The following is a 19,089-nucleotide window of genomic DNA, read 5'->3' on the forward strand; positions in this document are numbered from 1 at the left end:
CACACACACACACACACACACACACACACACACACACACACACACACACACACACACACACACACACACACACACACACACACACACACACACACACACACACACACACACACTGTGATTAGGCAGAGGGCCAGTGAGCTACGAGCAGCAACAAGAAGAGGAGAGTTTCATCACAACCAGGCAGAATGTGTTGGTTTGGTAACTTTCTTTTCCTCCCAGCAGTCATAAAGAATTCATCACGTTAATCAAAATAACTAATTATCTGAACAGCACAGTTTTGCAGTGAGCACATTGGAGAGGTACGTAGAAGAACATTTATACATGACCAGTTCAACCACTTCACTTGAGCTTTAAATAACTGAAAGCTGAAAATAGCGGGTAGAAAGAAATGAAAGTTGGCAGAGCTGGAAGATGAAGATGTGAATGTTTGGTGAACTGTGACTCGGCAGAAAAAACCTAAATGGTAACGAAACTATTTCCACTATAGGTCCACTTGTTTTTTCTATTATTTTATGTATTTGTACTTTCTGTCTGTATTTTATCCACATGAGCTCAAATTCTTAGCCAATTTTTGTGTGAATTCCTAAAAATGCCTAGTAAAATGGAAAGTTTGAACATTGACAGTGTCACGAGCCAAAGTCAGCTCTAAATAAAACCTCCAGAAGAAGGTAAGAAGTGGAATCTTGAGCAACAGGAGGAGAATAAAGAGCAACTTGGAGCCAACCCCCGGCACAAGTGGTCAGAGTGACCTGTGAGGTGGCAGCGCAGGACGAGGAAGGTGACAAGAAGAATTGCACAGGTGTCACAGACGGAAAAAAACATTAGTTCCCACATGGAAGGACACTGATGGTCTGAAACTGCACAAAGCACTGAAACCTCCTCCAGACTGTGACTAAGGAAAGCACATCAGGATCTGGGTAGCTCTGTATACTCTTACCTCTCTGTATACTCTACCCTCTCTGTATACTCTACCCTCTCTGTATACTCTTACCTCTTTGTATACTCTACCCCTCTGTATACTCTACCCTCTCTGTATACTCTACCCTCTGTATACTCTACCCTCTCTGTATACCCTCTTTGTATACTCTACCCTCTCTGTATACTCTACCCTCTCTGTATACTCTTACCTCTTTGTATACTCTACCCTCTCTGTATACTCTTACCTCTCTGTATACTCTACCCTCTCTGTATACCCTCTCTGTATACTCTACCCTCTGTATACTCTACCCTCTCTGTAAACTCTACCCTCTGTATACTCTACCCTCTCTGTATACTCTACCCTCTGTATACTCTACCCTCTCTGTATACCCTCTCTGTATACTCTACCCTCTGTATACTCTACCCTCTGTATACTCTACCCTCTCTGTATACTCTTACCTCTCTGTATACTCTACCCTCTCTGTATACCCTCTCTGTATACTCTACCCTCTGTATACTCTACCCTCTCTGTAAACTCTACCCTCTGTATACCCTCTCTGACGCCCCCCTGAGGCAGTGTTGACTTTGCGACCCAAAGGTCATCATCGGACCTTATTGTCTGGGTGGGTGCGTCTTCCTCACCGTGGTGAGTAGTGACGCTGCAGCCTGCTGGGTCTCGTCTCTACTGTTCATGCAACACTTTGCCCAAGCAGCTGGCACTGAGCACTGACATCTGGCCCATCAGCCCTTGTGTTTGAGCTAAGTTTCCATTAGCCAGATAACGGGGGGGCAGAGAGAGACGTTCTGATCGTCTCACTCCGATGATTCCTCCCCTTCAAAGAGACGGGTCTGGTAGAATTGATTAAATACACTCTCTGCTTTTTAGGGACTGGGAGTAGAAACACTGACTGGTCCTGATCATAACATTATTCTTATCATGGTCCTTCTGAAACGTTAAAGCTCCATTTAGTTGCTGATTTTAATATGTTCTGTCAGTATAATTCATTTCATTAGCTTCTTAACTCACCTCTTCATATTCTTATACTTCATTCCGTCCTCTAATGTAATAACCCACATTTCCCACAGGGATCCCTTACAATTAATATAAAGTAATATAACGCAATGAACTCTAATGACAAATGAAAGTAGTAAAGCGGCAGACAGATAAATCCACAGATCCCAGTTGGCAGGAGAGTGTGCGGAGGCAGTTAATGGACGAGGGGTGGTGTTGGTACCTTGAGCTCCCAGCAGCGTGTCCCTGATGAACTGCTCCAGGTCTTCGGCTCGTTTATGAATCCTGTCGGCGTCGTCCTCGACCTGCTCTCCATCAGCAGACACCTTAGTGGCCTGGACGCACACAGACACACACACCGGCCATGAAATAACAAACAATGTTTAATAAGTGAACATATTGATTTCTCTCTAACAAGGGGAGGAAAAGGATGGAGGGCTGAGTTGTTGGATGTGAAAAGGATGACGGACAATGACGGCTGTATGTACACACAATCGATATTATTGAGTGTGTGTGTGTGGGTGTGTGTTTGCATTCTCAACCTACAGATACAAAGGGATGGGTGTATTATTTAAAAGAAAACACAACCTCTCTCTTACACACGTGGACACACACACAGGACGAGGAATATGAGAAATGCATGACGGACGTGAAAACACACCCTCACACACAAACACACCGTTTAACACACAACAACATACAGCAGGTAATTGTTGTTGACAAAACCACACTGTGTCATTTGAGCTGTGTGTGTGTGTGTGTGTGTGTGTGTGTGTGTGTGTGTGTGTGTGTGTGTGTGTGTGTGTGTGTGTGTGTGTGTGTGTGTGTGTGATGGGGGTGTGGGCGATAGCATCACTGTCAACAAATGTCAAAGCCCCGGTCCCTAAAAGGCTGATGCTTGACAGCGTGAATGTTATTTTTCTCTGCTCGTAGACTCCCCCCATACAAAGCGTGTTTTTCTATTTTGGTTAACTCTTCTTCTGAGACATGACTGTGACTCTAAAGGCTGTGAAGGGAAAAACAACAAAAAAAGTCTGTATAGATTGTGTGTGAGGGTAAAGACGTAGAAATGCTTTCAGCTGTTTACTGAATAGGTTTAATACAAAAACAAGAAAAATGGTTTATTCAAAACACTCCTTCCACAAACAGGCCTATCAGGCACAGTCCTGTTAATCTATTCATATCCTGTATCTGATGATATTTGTCTGTTACCAGCAAATGGGGGAGAAACACTGCGGAGCTGCAGGGGCCCTGGAAGCTCTCAATTTGTGTCAACATTTCTGTGATGATTTAATTGAAATTTAGTTCTGGAATATGCAGAATTAAAGACCAACATCAAGTGACATGATACGGGTCTGAAAAGGCATCGTGTCGAGGTCTTGTTCACAACGCAAACAGGAAACACAAGGATGTGGATGTTCTCCTGATCAACAGTTGGCGGCAGTAGCACAGGAAACGATGCACAAACGGAGGCAGTGAGGAAGACTGCACCAAACACTGATGAAAACATGGAGGGTTGCAATATTTTAAAAGAAAACTGGCTTTGAGGATGGAAATGTTCTCAATATGTTTGTTAGACTAAGTTAGAAATAAGACTTTTAAAGCTGCTGCTTTGTTTTATAATGCAAAAACTCAATTTTGAAGTGAATTCCTGTGTCCAAATCCAGTTCTTCTACTTTTAGATACTCTATAGATTCACTTACGGGCTATTTGTGCTAATTACATGTTGCACAATCCTAAAAACATTGTCCCATAGCACTGTATCCCCTTGTGTTTATTCTGCTCAGCTGGTTTCTTCTAAAAGTTCTGACACTTGATCAACATAAAAAAGGTCTTAAAAGCTAAAAAGAAAGAGGCTGAATTGTTTTCTGTGCAGCTTTCATGTCAATAAACACACTGCAGAACTGGTTATATTGTTTTTGTGTGCTGCCACTACAATGATCCTTGTCGTATATAAATGACTAGACTCTGCTGTTCTTTGAAAATAAGTGTTTAAGTGCCTTAAACTAAAACCTCCCACCCTGCCTCAGTCTACATCTGCTCCTTCTCATTATGCTGCAGACAGACAGGGGAAGACGGTGAAAGGAGGATCAAGAAGATAGAGAGGAAGACAATGACAGAGACTTAAGTGGAGCAAAGAGGAGAAGATGTAAAGTGTCTGTACCCTGCTGTGCAGCTGGTCCATCTCAACCACCAGTGATCCCAGGTTGGAGTCGGCCAGTTGCAGTAATCTCTCCGGAGCTTTCTGAGGCGACAGCATGTGCTGCAGGGGGAGAAACACAGAGCGATGGAGGAATTACAGAGAGAAGCGTCTGACACATTCTGGCCTCGGGCTACAGGCTTTTTGAACCGCCGGGGCTTCTTTGCTGTAGAGCCAAAAACGAAGATGAGCGAGTGAGGGCAGGAGGCGAAGAGAGCGAGAGAACAAGAGAACACACACATCTGATAAAAAAATGCGATATATTGTGACTATGTCAAGGCCAACGTGGTAATGACATAATTTAAATGCAAAAATTAGTTTGTGAAATTGCAATCTAGCCACAGTTCGTAACTTCATTGGAAATACGGAACGTTGTTAATCAAGTGTAGCGGCAGAGGAAAGCAAGTTGTTGACTGTGTATTTGTATTCGTGGAGGAGGTAATTAAGGAAGAACGGAAGGTCTTAGTATCCTTAACACTCGAAAAACAGACTCATAAAGAAAATGAGAATGTCTCTTCCTGCTGAAAAGTAATTTCCACAAGGAAGGAAAAACAGAAAACGTATCTGAGGTCATTTTCAGACACTGTTGCTAAGAAGCCAGTATTTCCAAAGACTCATATAACTGATCATGTGCTAAACATTCACGTGAAAATATACAAAAAAATCGACATAGATTCAAAATAAAGTTAAAGGGGACATATGATGCTTTTCAGTTGTGTGTTCTACAGTTTCAGTTTGCATGTAAAAGATCTGCATAGTTTAAAAAGCCCAAAGTAGCCCTGTGGTAAAGGGAGCTTGTGACATCGCGATTCTACGGTGGCAGATTTTCTTTTACCTTGAGTTCCTCCGTCATGTTCTCGAAGCGGTACAACATCTTATAAGGTGGTGGGAGGGGCGTGGTCAGCGTGACCTCAGTGATGATGCGATACAGGCGGTCCATGTCGCTGATCAACAGACCCGAGCACTCGTCGTCACAGGCTACAGACACAAAAACACAGAGTCAGTAGATCTAGTTGAGAGGTTTACACACATTTGACTTGTGAGTGTGTCGCTGTGTAGTGTGTGTGTGTGTGTGTGTGTGTGTGTGTGTGTGTGTGGACTTTTAGAGAGTTGGAAGAGAGAAATGAGAGGAAGGACGAAAGTCAACCACATGTATTTTTTACGCCCAGATCTCTGTTGATATGCTTCATTTGTGAGTCTGTAAACAAATCAGTGTGTGATGGTGGCGACTGCTCCAGTTTTCATGTTTAAGGAATTAGACGAACGGGGCTGTCGATGCTTGAAACACAGAGGCGCACACACTGCAGGCTAAACACACACACACACACACACACACACACACACACACACACACACACACACACACACACACACACACACACACACACACACACACACACACATGCTCACCAGGGAATTCACCCAGACACACACACATACACACATTTGTCTGCATGTGTGTATGCGCACGTGCACAGTCCTTTTCCCTTCTATAGCCCGAGGCTGATTTATTGCAGAAATAAAAATTTATGACAGAGAAAATCAAAGGTAAATTAAATTAAATAAAAACTCCTTCTATTCAAGCAAAATATGACAAAACCAGAACGCACAAATACAGCAATGCATTCCAGCAGTCACATGCTTTCCACACAAACACACACACACACACACACAAACTAAATGTACTGTATATGCAAATCATGGTGCACGGCTGTGTGGAGCGTGAGGAAGCTGCTGCTGGACTCCAAAGGCTTGTCAAGGAATAAGTTGACGCTCCACGACACAACTGGGAAAATGTTGATGAAACTTATGTTTGGGGAAAGTTTGCGACGAACGGCAGCAGCCGTAGAACATCTAGAAAGAAGCACGAGGCGTGTCCACTTCCATTCTGAGGATGGAGACGCGGTATCGAGGTCCCTTGACCTTTTAGTTTGGACCACGTACCATCTACTAAAATGGGAGAGGTGGGATTTATGACCTATAGTGCAGCCAGCCCCCAGTTGGCTTCAATTTTGGGGAGCAGTCATGTCGTCCATCTTTATAAACAGTCTGTGTATCATGTATATACGAACATGAAAAAACATAATCCCTGCAGTCAAGTACAGTGCAGGGGAGCATTGTGATTTAATGATTGAAGCCAGGTGATGCAGCAGGACGCCAAACGGTGCAGTAGATGTAGTACTGAATGATTTAAATCTCCACTTTCTGGAGAGACCCGACCTTCACTAAGTGTAAAGCAGGTGGAGCAGGTCTGTGCGTATTTGTGGTTATTGTTGGGTTCACTTACTTTTTCCAGCAGCAGCAGCGTCAGTGCTTAATGACACACATGAGGTTTTAATTGTTTTGTTAGCAAAGCACAATGAGTTTGTCTTCACTGACGACGCAGATCAAGATCGAATCACATTCATGACAAATTATTGCAGTAAAACCAGGTCGTTTTAAAAGGTTCACGTACTTTTTCTTGCTTCTCTAAGCAGATTTCCAGTGAATTTAGTAATAACCGGAGGCCAAATTACTTTTTCACCTGAAAAATGAATTTTTACCTCTCGTTTGGATGTGGGCAGCATTTAAATATGCAGCCCATTACATCACAGACTGAAATTTAGCTGCATTACTATGCAAATGAACACAGCCGGTGTGAGCTACCTGCATTTCCCTCACTCAAGACGCCCGACGCCCAACCTGCTTGGTTGCATTGTGCATTTGACGGAATCGGAAAAAAGGGCTGAGAGAGAAACGTGCAGCGGCTCCATGTAAACCATCAGGACTTGTGATTATAGTCTGGATGTGGAGGCAACCGGTTCTGTGTCAGGTTGCACTGCAGCACTCACATTGCCAATTTATGAACACACGCTTTGTGTCTGCAACACAAAGACCTGAGCAAACACTTTCCTCTCTGACCCGACAGCAGCAATTTCACATCAGCCTCTGTCTCACAACCTTTCTCCCACGTTCTCACTCGTGCACTTACCTCCAGACGTGCTAATGGAACCGAATTGGCCCCAGCCATTAACTTTAAATTAGCTCCAAATGACATTGAAATTATTCTCTAAATGACTCGAATCTGACTTTTGCCACGATCCCCTGTCTCCCATGGCAACTGGAGAAAAGAGGGGTTTGACTTCTCATTTGAATTTCACTGCCAAAATAAAGTAGAAATATAAACACCAGGTGTCAACACTGGGTAGAAGAGAATAGGAGACAGAGACAGGCAGGGTGTCTGCAGGGTTCATTAAAGGTGACACCCATTTCTGTTCTGCACTCCTCAGGTTTCTGGTTCAATCAATGGAATTAGGATTCATATTCTGATAATTACGTCCGTATTTCCAGTAAAGTTATACCTTCCTTATACATTTGGTGCAGATGCAGACAAATGCATGGGAATAATTCATAGGTCTTGATGAGAAAAAGAAATCTGATATTATATCTATGAGTGTGTGCAATTTGGTGCAGATCCAAATAAAAATCCGGGTCTAATGAGTTTAAATGTGGTTTCATAAGGGGACTGTGAAAATATAAGATTTACTTAGTGCCACTCTACTTTCTTTTGAAACCTTGAGCTCTCTATCATAACTTTTAACCTTCAGACAACCTGAGAGAAACACAGCGAAAGAAAGATGGAAATAAAACCAGAAAAATCCAAAGACAAACACAAAAGTGAGTGAGATTAAGAGAAGCTGTGTGTTAGTCTTACAGATGATCCCAGCAGGTCCACACACATGCCGGTCCATGCACTGGTCGCACGACTGTCCCGATGCCCCCGCCCTGCAGCGGCATTGGCCCGTAACGGGGTCGCACGGTCCGGGCAGCGCCCCCCACGCGTAACACTTACACTCCTCGCAGCGGCCGCCCGGCATCCTCGGGTTGCCGTGGTAACCAGTGGCACATCTGGGCAGAGGAGTCATAGCAAGAAGGGGACGTGTTATTGTTGCAAACACATTAAAGCAGGTGACAAAGGTGCATCTGGAATCTTCCAGCAGCTGTTGATAAAGTAACTTAACTACAAACTTCTACACTGAGCACAAAAAGAACAAATGATCTCAGTCCCCCACCAGAAGTTTATTCTTTCTACTTGCGTCACCTTGGATTACACAGTTTTGTCCTTTTGCCTCGTGCATTAGATTCATTATCTGTACGGCATTAAAATTTCATGAGTTCTAAGCTCATCTTGCTTTTCGATAATAATGGGAGGACAGTGAGACACTCTCTGTCTGACCTCTCGCAGTGTTTGCCCTCGTATCCCTCAGGACAGGAGGAGCAGCGGTAGTCGTCAAATCCCTCCGCAACACAGGTGGGACTGAAACTAGACACAGGAATAGAGGCGTTACTCAGAATTACACTTTTAAAACTAAACATTACAACATGATGCATGATCGGTACATTATACTACTTAATGAAGAGCACTGCCCAAAACAAACAGAGACAGTTTACTTGTTCTCTGGGTCGGTGAGGGGGCAGGCGCACGGTTTGCAGTCGTCAGAGAAACCTCGGACGACTCCGTAGAATCCTGGAGCGCAGCGCTCGCACCGATCGCCCTCTGTGTTGTCCTGACACTTCTACACACACACAAACACACAAATACAAACATCTTAACTTCTATTAACTTTCCTCAATGCTCCGTGACCCAACATGTGGGTGTGATTCTTCACCCAGCACGAGTTCTCGGTAAGTGTGGTTGGTTTTAAATACAGAATTTGATGTAATGTCGGCAGCTGGAACACAACAACAAAAAGCTTTTCATCTTCTTGAGCTAAATTTCTAATTAAATTAACTGGAGTTAAGCTACACTTGTATCTGTTGTACTTGAATTTTGCCACTGGCACGTTGAGAAGGAGACAAAACATTTGCCTGTGAAAGAAAAGGAAAACGATATATGATAGGTTCCATTCCTGGAATTAAAGAAATTAGTATAACTCTTATAACCACTGTCCTTTCACTTCTTGAATAATAGCAGAAACTTTTGCTTTGCAGTGAGTTGATGAATTCAGACTCTGGTGGTGAAATATCTGACACCTTGTTTGGCAACATTAAAAAACCGCCTGTCTCAAATTGTATTTTCCTCCAGAGACAAAAACATGAAAATTACCTCATCAGGTGTCTTTTTTATTGACTTTTATTTTTCAGGTAAAAATCAATTGAGCAGTCGGCGTCTTTACGTGCACGCACACACACGCACGCACGCACGCACGCACGCACACACACACACACACACACACACACACACACACACACACACACACACACACACACACACACACACACACACACACACACACACACACACACACACACACTGGGAAGTACCCACGTGTGACTGCAGCTGCCTCTGCAGCATCTCTACTGGAGCAGTGGGGAAAAATCACTAATCATTTCTTTTTGCCACCCACGGTTCCTGAGCCGTTCGAGGACCAAACTTTTATCCAGTCTGGTCTCATCCTGATAGGAAAACGTGTCTGTCCATACACAGTAATGAATGTGTTTTTTGGGGCCCAGTCCCACTCCTGCGTGATGAGACCCTGCACAGCAGTGACCACCTACTGACAGGTGCGATCTCACACGTCAAAGACAGATTTAATAGGCTTCCTTTCTCAAAAACAGGCCATGAAAACACCTTATTTTTGAAGCATCATTTCACTGCCCTGTTATGATGAGAATAACCATAGGTAACCATGCATAACCACATATATACCTAAACAATAGTGATAATGTCACTATTTTCAGCTGCAACTGCATATAAACACACACACACACAGGTTTGTGCAGCATCCTTATCAAGACTTTACATTTACTTCCATTCATTGTGTTCAGCCTTAAACAAAACCGTATTCCTAACCTTAACCAAACCACAATTCATGTCTTCACCTTAACTTTAACCAGGACCTCACCCATTAAGCTTTGGTCCTCATGAGGTGTTAATGCTGCTTATAGGCAACATCAAAAAGTACACAAACACACACACATACACACACACACACCCCCTATTCATACTTGTAGTCTGACAATACAATATGTGCACATTGTCTACACAAAAACACTGACGCAGACCCGAGTGACTCAAGCCCACACACTGTGCAATCAATCACACACACACACACACACACAAACACACACACATATTGTAGACTCATGTACATATACCAAACACAAACATGCAGATCTCTCCTCTTCACGTCCCCGGGGTCCTGTCTTGTCGTGTTCGCCTTGTTTGTTGAAAATGGGAACTTCAATCACTGCAACAGGAAGTCGCCTCTTAACGAGCCAAGTCATTTCCATTAACTTCCTGTGTTTCTCGTTACCGCTAATTACCACAGAAACAAACTCGTTTAGCATTTTCAATTTAGCCCCGCTCGGTTCGCAAAATGCTAATGACACCGTTATGGAGAGCGAGATGGAAACGGGTGAGGGAGAGAGAGAGAGAAATGGCTCGGAGGCACCGAGATGCAGGAATCAAGACACCAGAGGAGGGAGGGGGAGAGAAAAGGAGAGAGAAACAAATTGGCAAAACTAGAGAAAATTAAGGAGAGGTGCGAAAGAGACAGAGAGGAGTGGGAGAGGGAGAACGGGGGGTGGGGGGTGGGGGGAGAAATGAGGGAATTGTGGCTAAAAGACAAAAAGAATGGCAGAGAGATGAAAAGGACACAGAGGACGAGCAAATGCATAATTGAGGATGAGGGGGAGAGAATTTGGGTGAGAGAACGGGGCAGAGAATAGAAAGAAAAAATTTGAAATGTGTGGAGGAGGAGCGACGGAAGGAGAAACAATAGAAGGAAGGAGAGTGGATTAAATGGAGAGGAGATGAAGTAGGTTTGCAGAGAAACAGAAAACAGGAGAAACGACAGGAAATGCTGGAATCTACAGGAGAGCACAACTACAATGCACAACTAGAAGTCCATGCACCTGCTTACCAGAAAAAAACCTGTTGAATACACTTTTGAGGTTTACGGGTCAGATTTATTATCCTAACTATGTTGTGTAAGTGTAAAACTTTTGTCTTCTCTCAGTCTGAAAGCAGAGATCAACTTTCGGGTCGGATCCAGGGGAGAGGAAATTACACGAAATATGAATCAGCCCAGGGCCGTTAATTATTGCAGGGCTAATTACAGTAGCTGACATCACGCACACACACACACACACACACACACACACACACACACACACACACACACACACACACACACACACACACACACACACACACACACACACACACACACACACACACACACACACACACACACACACACACACACTCTCATTTACCTGGCATATGGATGTCTCGGGGTCACAGGTGGAAGAGTGCCCACTGCACTGGCACTGCACACAGCTGCCCATGCCGGCAGCGTTGGGCACTCTGGATGCCGGAGCAGATGTCAGGGAGCCGGTGCGGAGCCGGTAGAAACCCGCAGCACACTCCTGCACACGGGGAGCGGCAGAGACAAAGAGGAAGAAGAAGAGACGTGGGATTATAAAAAGGGCTGGAGAACAACCCCGTAACACCCTGAAACACTCAGATCTGTTGTTCTCATGGGAAACACACACGGTGCACAACTACACAACTGTTGACCACTCTCTCTTTCACACACACATACTCACAATTAAGAGTCATTCCCTTCAGTAACTTTTCAACACACACACGCCCACACCCTGATACCCGCTCCACACACACACACACACATACACATACACAAGGTAACTCACTCTCCCTCTCTCTCCTGTTCAGTAATAATTAATGGAGTCCATTTAAAGAGCCATCTGTTCCCTCCGCTCGCGCTAAACGCCCGTTTAAAAATACTTTATTAACAACGACGGCAGCTACAAATAGAACGGCCATCTGTCAGCCGAGCCCTCCACGACCCGAACATTTCAAGTTTAGCTACCGTTTGCCATTTGGCTTCCATTTTGGCTCTTTTTCAAACACGATCTGTGGCTTCGAAATTATGAACTCCGCTAATATTTTGCGGGGGGGCTTCTGTGCTCCCTGAGTAAAGGGGCGTCAAAGTGAAACAGAGGTTGAAAAACACAGTTAAAAGTTTGCGTGCTCCTTTGAGATTAACACAATAACGCCTAAATTACTGTCGGGCGCCGCCGTCCAGCAGAATTGCCCCGAAGCGGCGGCGCTGTATATCATAAGCCGTCTCTGCAAAATCCTCATTACAGTAAAGATTGAGTCACTGCTTTATGCTTTCTGTGGCTTAAGAGCAGGAGCCGGACACCGCTGGAAGTCAATTGCTCCGACAATATCAAACCGGGAGCGGAGGAAACGCTCAGCGAGGCGTAATCCCGACGAGGCAAAGCAAAAAAACTAAAACAAAATAATTACGTTTTTTAAAATATGAAAAAGTCTGAAAGGCGCCGCAGAGGCTTAAACTCTGAACTAAATGTAAATTGGAATATTTGAGATAGTATTGAAAGCCGAGGCCGTGACCTCCGTGTTTACATTCTCTCTGAGTAGAAAAGGCAGCACACAAGAAAAACATCGCTCCTCTGGGAGCTGGGTTCAGCTCGCTCGGCAATTAATGTTTGTATTAATACCAGATACAAAATGTGGGGTTTTTAAACTTGTGACAATATTAACATGGTCTTGCCGTGATATTTCTCTTTGATATATTATTACATCAGCCGAGGAGGTTATGTTTTCACCCCTGTCCACTGGTTTGTTTGTTTTTCAGCAAGATAACGATAAAAACTACAGAACTGATTTCCATGAAACTTGGTGGGAGGTTGGGACGTAACATAATTAATGGAACTTGATAAAGGAAAATCAGGCATATTTTAATTTGTGATATCTATCAGTGTGTGAGCATGACTTAATTGACATTAACTGATTCTCTTGTCTTAAAAGTTGATTTTATTTGGGTCTGACATGTTAGGATGTATCCATAGTATATTGGTTTATTGGTGTGTGTGTGTGTGTGTGTGTGTGTGTGTGTGTGTGTGTGTGTGTGTGTGTGTGTGTGTGTGTGTGTGTGTGCTCACCTCACAAGACAGTCCGGAGTATCCTGTTGGACAGTCACATTTTTCTATCTGACGGGCTTTCTCACTCTCTTTGGTCGATCGGCCGTCCTCTGCCACTGTGAGACTGATCTCTGAAATACTGAGGGACAGAGACATCCATTAAAACAGATATGAACATCTGTCTGTGGACACCAGAGTGACGGTACTTTTCTTTACATCATTTCAAAGTAGATAAAATGACAGATTTCATTATGTTAGATATCCACATGGAGCTGTAATGATTATTAGTAGCAGATTATATATATATTTCTGTTGAGTAAAATGTCTTTTCATTATTACACCTTGAGATACACATGAAGGGTCGTTTTTCCCACAGGTTCATCCAGCGATCAGATTTCATATATTCATGGATGTCACTGTGCAGAGCTGCATTGAACAATATGAGTGTGTGTGTGTGTGTGTGTGTGTGTGTGTGTGTTACCGGCTGTGTCTCATCAAGTTGCCGTGGGATGCCTTAATTAGGATGTATTCCACATAGAACAAAATGTCCATGAAGTCCTCTCGAGTCATGGACCTGCCATCTGCATACTTCCACTCATGCTGCACACACACACACACACACACACACACACACACACACACACACACACACACACACACACACACACACACACACACACACGCACACACACACACAAAATGTTACCACTGCCATCTATTAGCAATGCTGTAACTCCTGTTCCTATTGATCAAAACATTTAAAAGCTTATTCTTAACTCTTAAAAAAAACATTTTTCCACGTGCAACTTCTATCTCAAGCTCTAGTTCACCTCCGTCATGTCGATCTCGTGGCGGGTGAGCTGACCAATCTGGAGTCCCGGTACGTGGCGTGTCATCACGATGCTGCGGCTGGGACCGCCCTTGATGATGACCTGAGGCTCGTAGGAGGAGGGGCCGGTTTCATCTCTGGCCTCGTAATACACCGCGTATTTCAACTGACCACCGTACGCTGTGATCTAAAGAAAAGACATATACACGTGATGAAAGACGTCCCTTTGGTTTCCATTTTCCTTCACGTCTTAATATCTGAAAACTGCCCTCGAGGTTGGATTAATAAAATCTTGAGAAGGTCATTATTGTTTCCTACCATGGAGCCTTTGAACTGCTCGGGCAGTTTCCAGTAGTAGGGTTCAGAGAGGGTTGGAGCCACCAGCTCCGAGTGGACAAGGATCTCCGGGTGCTGGAAGCTCACGCCTCTCCTCGTCTCAACGCTGTTGGATTTGTCCACCAGGGGGAGCACTGTCTGCTCCGGCTTCAGCGTTAACTACAGTGAGGCACACAACAGTGAGGTTGACATTGAGCCTATTGAAGGAGAACCAAGACTTTGCTGTAAAAGAAATATGATTCTTTTAAATGGTGTTGAATGGTTACCCATAGAGTTTGGTGTTCACCTCCTCCATGTTAGTGGATGCAACATGGATCAAACTAAAAAAGTTAAGTTTGTAAGTTTTCCTCAAAGATGCTTTCTGTCCTTTTCGGTAGTTCTGCTCAGTTACAGCTGAGACTGACTCGTGACTTCATTTTTGGACAACAGGAGGAAATGGAGACGTATTATCCATCGTAATTAAATAGTTAATTATCTGATATTCATGAAGCAGTAGTTTAATGTGTGAATATGTGTTGTTTCCCCATTAATGTGTGAAATCTGTGATTTTGTGGTGATTTTATGGTGAAGGGAACAAAACTGTACACTAACCCAGGGTTTTATAATAATTGCGTTATTGTTAATCAACAATTCTAAATGAAAAGTGTTGTTGCTCTTTTCAATGTGACGACTGCTCCTTTGCTGGCTTTCACTGGCTTATTATTGTTCAAGGTCTGTCAAAGAAATTTCAATTCAGAATTTAACCTTAAACTGATTTCATCTCTGTGTCTCTGGCATCTGATACGAGAATCATATTTGAGTTATTACCGACTGGCTGAGGAAACTCAAGCCCTTTTCTTTCTCCTTCTCCTTCTCCCACTTCAGGTGTTGATACTTCAATATGACCTGAATAATATCAGGGTTTATTATTGACTGTGGGTTGTGGTTGAGTGGACCAATTTAAAAATAGCTTCATCCGCTGGAGCCTGGATCTCTCTCTCCGCCGCCGTCGTCCACCACTGTCGAAATTGTGTGAATAATATGAAGGAGCTGACTTTGGTTGAGTGGAATCGGAAAAGAATCTTAAATCTATTAACTCACAATAGCGCGCGGACACACCGGCGGTACGAGCTGCATAATGAAGAGGAAGCTGCATGTGGGATGGGAGATTGCCAATTTCAGTCTTAAGTATTAGTTATAATGAATTAAATTCCAAACATTAATATATTTGATCTAAATTGTCGTTTGCAATTTGCTCAATAAAACTGTGATATCTCATAAGTAGCAGGAATAGTGTGAATAGTGTATGTAGGAAAAAGGAAATGTAGTTGAGGCTCGATATAATACAGTTTAACCATAAACATCATTATAAATAGATATAGATAAATAAAAAACACAAATACAACCAAACACCTTTTTTAAGGAGAAAGAGATTTTTCTTTTTAGTTTTTTGCTGAATGACATTAGTGCAGATTTGTAGATCAGTATTTAACAACCAGTAAATATTCACACAGAGAAAAATACCACAAAATAGGTGTATATGTATGTCAGAATACACGTGTGTGTCTGTTTGCGCATGTGAATGGATGTAGACAGTGTTTGTGTAGTGTATGGTGTCTAGATATGGGGACTGAGGGCATGTGTGTGTGTGTTTGTGTGTCTGTGTGTGTGCGCATGTCCCTCTCCACTCAGTGTAATCTCACGATTCAGTGGTTCAAAGAAAATCTCCCTCTTTCCAATAAACTCTAAATTTTCCCTCTCTCTCTCTCTCTCTCTCTCTCTCTCTCTCTCTCTCTCTCTCTCTCTCTCTCTCTCTCTCTCTCTGTGTGAACAATAAATGAAGTGAATGTTTGTCGTTCAAATGAAACGTCTCTCGCCACACTCCATCCCAAAACACTGTCGGTTACCATGGAAACGCCAGGTTTATCGCTGATGGCAACCGTTTCTGATATGCAGAGGCTTTATTAAAAAAGAACAGGCTGCCACTCAAACAGCTGGATAGGAAACTTGCTGAGTATGTGGTGATGTCACTTTGTTATAGAATGTGTGATTGCATCCATGACGTAATGTATGAGCCAGGTCAGGTCCTAATTTAACAAGTTTGCGTTTGATTAGTTTTGATGATGGTGTAGAAAGTAATAAGGAATTTAATGTGCTGTGTATTTAAATTTGCCATATACGCTATCGTCCATTTTGAAAATCTACACCTTTCAGAGAGAGTGGAGATTAAGCCAATAAAACCATCTGCCCTCTGATTGGCAGTTTGACCAGGATTAGAGATTGTCATTGTCCAATCAGATTCAGGTGTTAAAAACAGGGTAATATTCACATAGTCTCCTATCGTCTTATTTCTAAATGAAAAGATGTCCGACAGGAAGTGAAACAAAGTGAGATGCGTCGACTCACCCACATCCGGATCAGCCCCTGAGCCTCAGTGCAGGACTCTGTGAGGCCGTAGCAGTAACACTTGCTGCAGCCCAGTGGGTTTCGCACCGACAACCCAAACGCGTTGGGCTTACAGCGGTCGCAGTTGTCTCCCTCCACGTTTGCCTGGAATGAGGAACAAACACAAACAAATTTCAAATTGACTGTCAGTGGACAGAATGTTGTGGTGGAAACGTTTGGTGACATGAGCCACTTACAGGAAACCTGATTCAAACTCAAAGCGTCTTATCTTTTATTAAATTAACATCCACACTCTTGCAGCGTTGGATTCGGGATTTAACACCTTGCTCCAGGACACTTCAGCAGGACGGAGAACCAGTAAGATGGGGGCGGGGGGGGGGGGTCTCACTGGTCCTCTAGTGGAAAAAGTCTCTCTCTAACCTTGAGTCTCTTAACTTTAATTGGTGATTATTTGTCAAACTTGGACAAACAGTTCTACGATTAAAAACACACTCAAAACAAAACAGCAGAGAAAAATGAATTTGATGCCTTTTGCTGCATTTAGATGGGAAATAAGAAGAAAAACGTCTGCTTGTATCCAGCTGCACTGAGTGTTTACATGTGGAGTAAATAAGCCGAAAGCAGCCTGGTCTAAAGTGGGAGTGTGGACAGGGCCGTGCATTGAGCCTTCTCTCTGCTAAGGGACGTCTTACAGTGCTGTCAACAAAACATCATCCAATTAATGTTGAGTTCTGTCAGACAGTCCTGCAGGTTAGTGAGAAAAGACCAAGAACTGTGTGAGGGAGAAGGAAACTACAGGTTTAAGACAGCTACTCTGTTAAATTAGCTTTTTTTTTAACAGCAAAAAGAGGATTTTAGTTGGTAAAACTGAAAAGTCCTGGGAAGTTATTAACTCAGAAAGAAGACGGGGGGTGTCATTTGATTGTTGATTGTATTTCTTTTACATATAATTCAACATAATTTGAAATTCAAGACCATTAAGCAATTTAATATTATCTTGTGAAAAATATATATAGAATTTCCCATTTATGGATTACACCTTTAATTTAAATGTTTTAATATTCATAAAAGACAGACAGACAGAGATGGACAGACAGAAACAAGTCCCACTGACAGAATAACAGGTACCATCTGAAAAATGACTGTTTGAGTGACAGGCAGTCAACCTCCTACCTGTTCAGAGTCAAGATGACAGTGACGTGTGTGTGTGTGTGTGTGTGTGTGTGTGTGTGTGTGTGTGTGTGTTTGTGTAAGTTTGTTCTCGCAATTGTCACTGTCTATGTGGGATAATGTGATCAGTCAGTGACAGCTGAGATAAAAAGGCGTCTCAAGTCTCTCTGTCCCTCACAGTGAATATACCAGTGAGTGTGCATGAGCATGAATGTGTGTGTGTGTGTGTGTGTGTGTGTGTGTGTGTGTGTGTGTGTGTGTGTGTGTGTGTGTGTGTGTGTGTGTGTGTGTGTGTGTGTGTGTGTGTGTGTGTGTGTGTGTCAAGCAGGGAGGCAGAGGAAGATAGATTAAATGGTGACAAAGGAAACAGAAAGTAAAACCAGTTATATGAATAAAAATATAAAATAAATCAAAATGAAAGAAATCTCCAGTATTATCCAGGAAATCACTCTGGGTCTATTTACACTGTTAAACAGGTTATGTCAAGTCCTTGTGTCATTCTTTGCACTTTTAGAAAATGAAGATGGGACATTTTTCTTCTTCCTGGATCGTTCTAAAGAAATATTTTAATAATGATGTTTATAACCATGCATGTCAGGGACAGGGCGACACTAAGTACCCTACTTATTCTTAGACAGCACAGAAGACGGTATATATCTATATGTACAGTGTATATACTGTTTGTGTGAATGTATAGAGCGTATAGAGCCTGTCACACTTTTATACTCAGCACTGTGACATTGACTGCAATGATTACACACATGCACACAAATACAAGGAAACACACACACACACACACACACAAAAGGACAGACAAACTATGTGCAGTAGATTTAATAATCTGTTTAAATTTGTTATCTAATCTATCATCTACTGGTAGAATTTAAACTAAGAAATCTTTTTTTTATCACATTAACTCATTACTCAGACGTCAGTGGTCTCTGTATTGTTACTGTCATTGGATGAGTAAACTGACCAATGAGCAAAGACTAGATCTTCTACTTTACAGAGATTTTTCACCTGCTTTGCATATTTCTTGAGTTGATTTTCACAAACTTTAGCAGAAATTACTTCCGGTTTAACTATATTTTTGTATCAGGTTGAAAAGATAAAGGCGACAGGATTGGACAGGATATCGATCGTTTTGCCAGGAATATAAAAAATGACTAAATGTGTGTGTGTGTGTGTGTGTGTGTGTGTGTGTGTGTGTGTGTGTGTGTGTGTGTGTGTGTGTGTGTGTGTGTGTGTGTGTGTGTGTGTGTGTGTGTGTGTGTGTGTGTGTGT

General features: G+C 42.9%; 1 protein-coding gene across 8 annotated transcripts in view; it reads right to left on the bottom strand.

Annotated features, from left to right (window-relative positions):
* lama2 (laminin, alpha 2) overlaps positions 1-19,089 on the bottom strand; it is a 137,886-nt gene that overhangs the window by 37,461 nt on the left and 81,336 nt on the right. For 6 of the 8 annotated variants that reach the window (XM_034580970.1, XM_034580969.1, XM_034580965.1 and 3 more), the window contains 12 exons: positions 16,636-16,779; positions 14,233-14,409; positions 13,916-14,101; positions 13,567-13,685; positions 13,107-13,224; positions 11,391-11,543; positions 8,562-8,686; positions 8,347-8,433; positions 7,825-8,018; positions 4,966-5,108; positions 4,095-4,193; positions 2,154-2,265 (listed from right to left, as the gene is read on the bottom strand). In XM_034580970.1, coding sequence (XP_034436861.1) covers positions 2,154-2,265; positions 4,095-4,193; positions 4,966-5,108; positions 7,825-8,018; positions 8,347-8,433; positions 8,562-8,686; positions 11,391-11,543; positions 13,107-13,224; positions 13,567-13,685; positions 13,916-14,101; positions 14,233-14,409; positions 16,636-16,779 — 1,657 coding nt within the window. The remainder of the gene's footprint in view (positions 1-2,153; positions 2,266-4,094; positions 4,194-4,965; positions 5,109-7,824; positions 8,019-8,346; positions 8,434-8,561; positions 8,687-11,390; positions 11,544-13,106; positions 13,225-13,566; positions 13,686-13,915; positions 14,102-14,232; positions 14,410-16,635; positions 16,780-19,089) is intronic. The other 2 variants (XM_034580971.1, XM_034580968.1) reach the window with 1 other exon arrangement.

The sequence above is a fragment of the Hippoglossus hippoglossus genome, chromosome 24, assembly GCF_009819705.1.
Source record: "Hippoglossus hippoglossus isolate fHipHip1 chromosome 24, fHipHip1.pri, whole genome shotgun sequence".
Classification (NCBI taxonomy): Eukaryota; Metazoa; Chordata; class Actinopteri; order Pleuronectiformes; family Pleuronectidae; genus Hippoglossus; species Hippoglossus hippoglossus.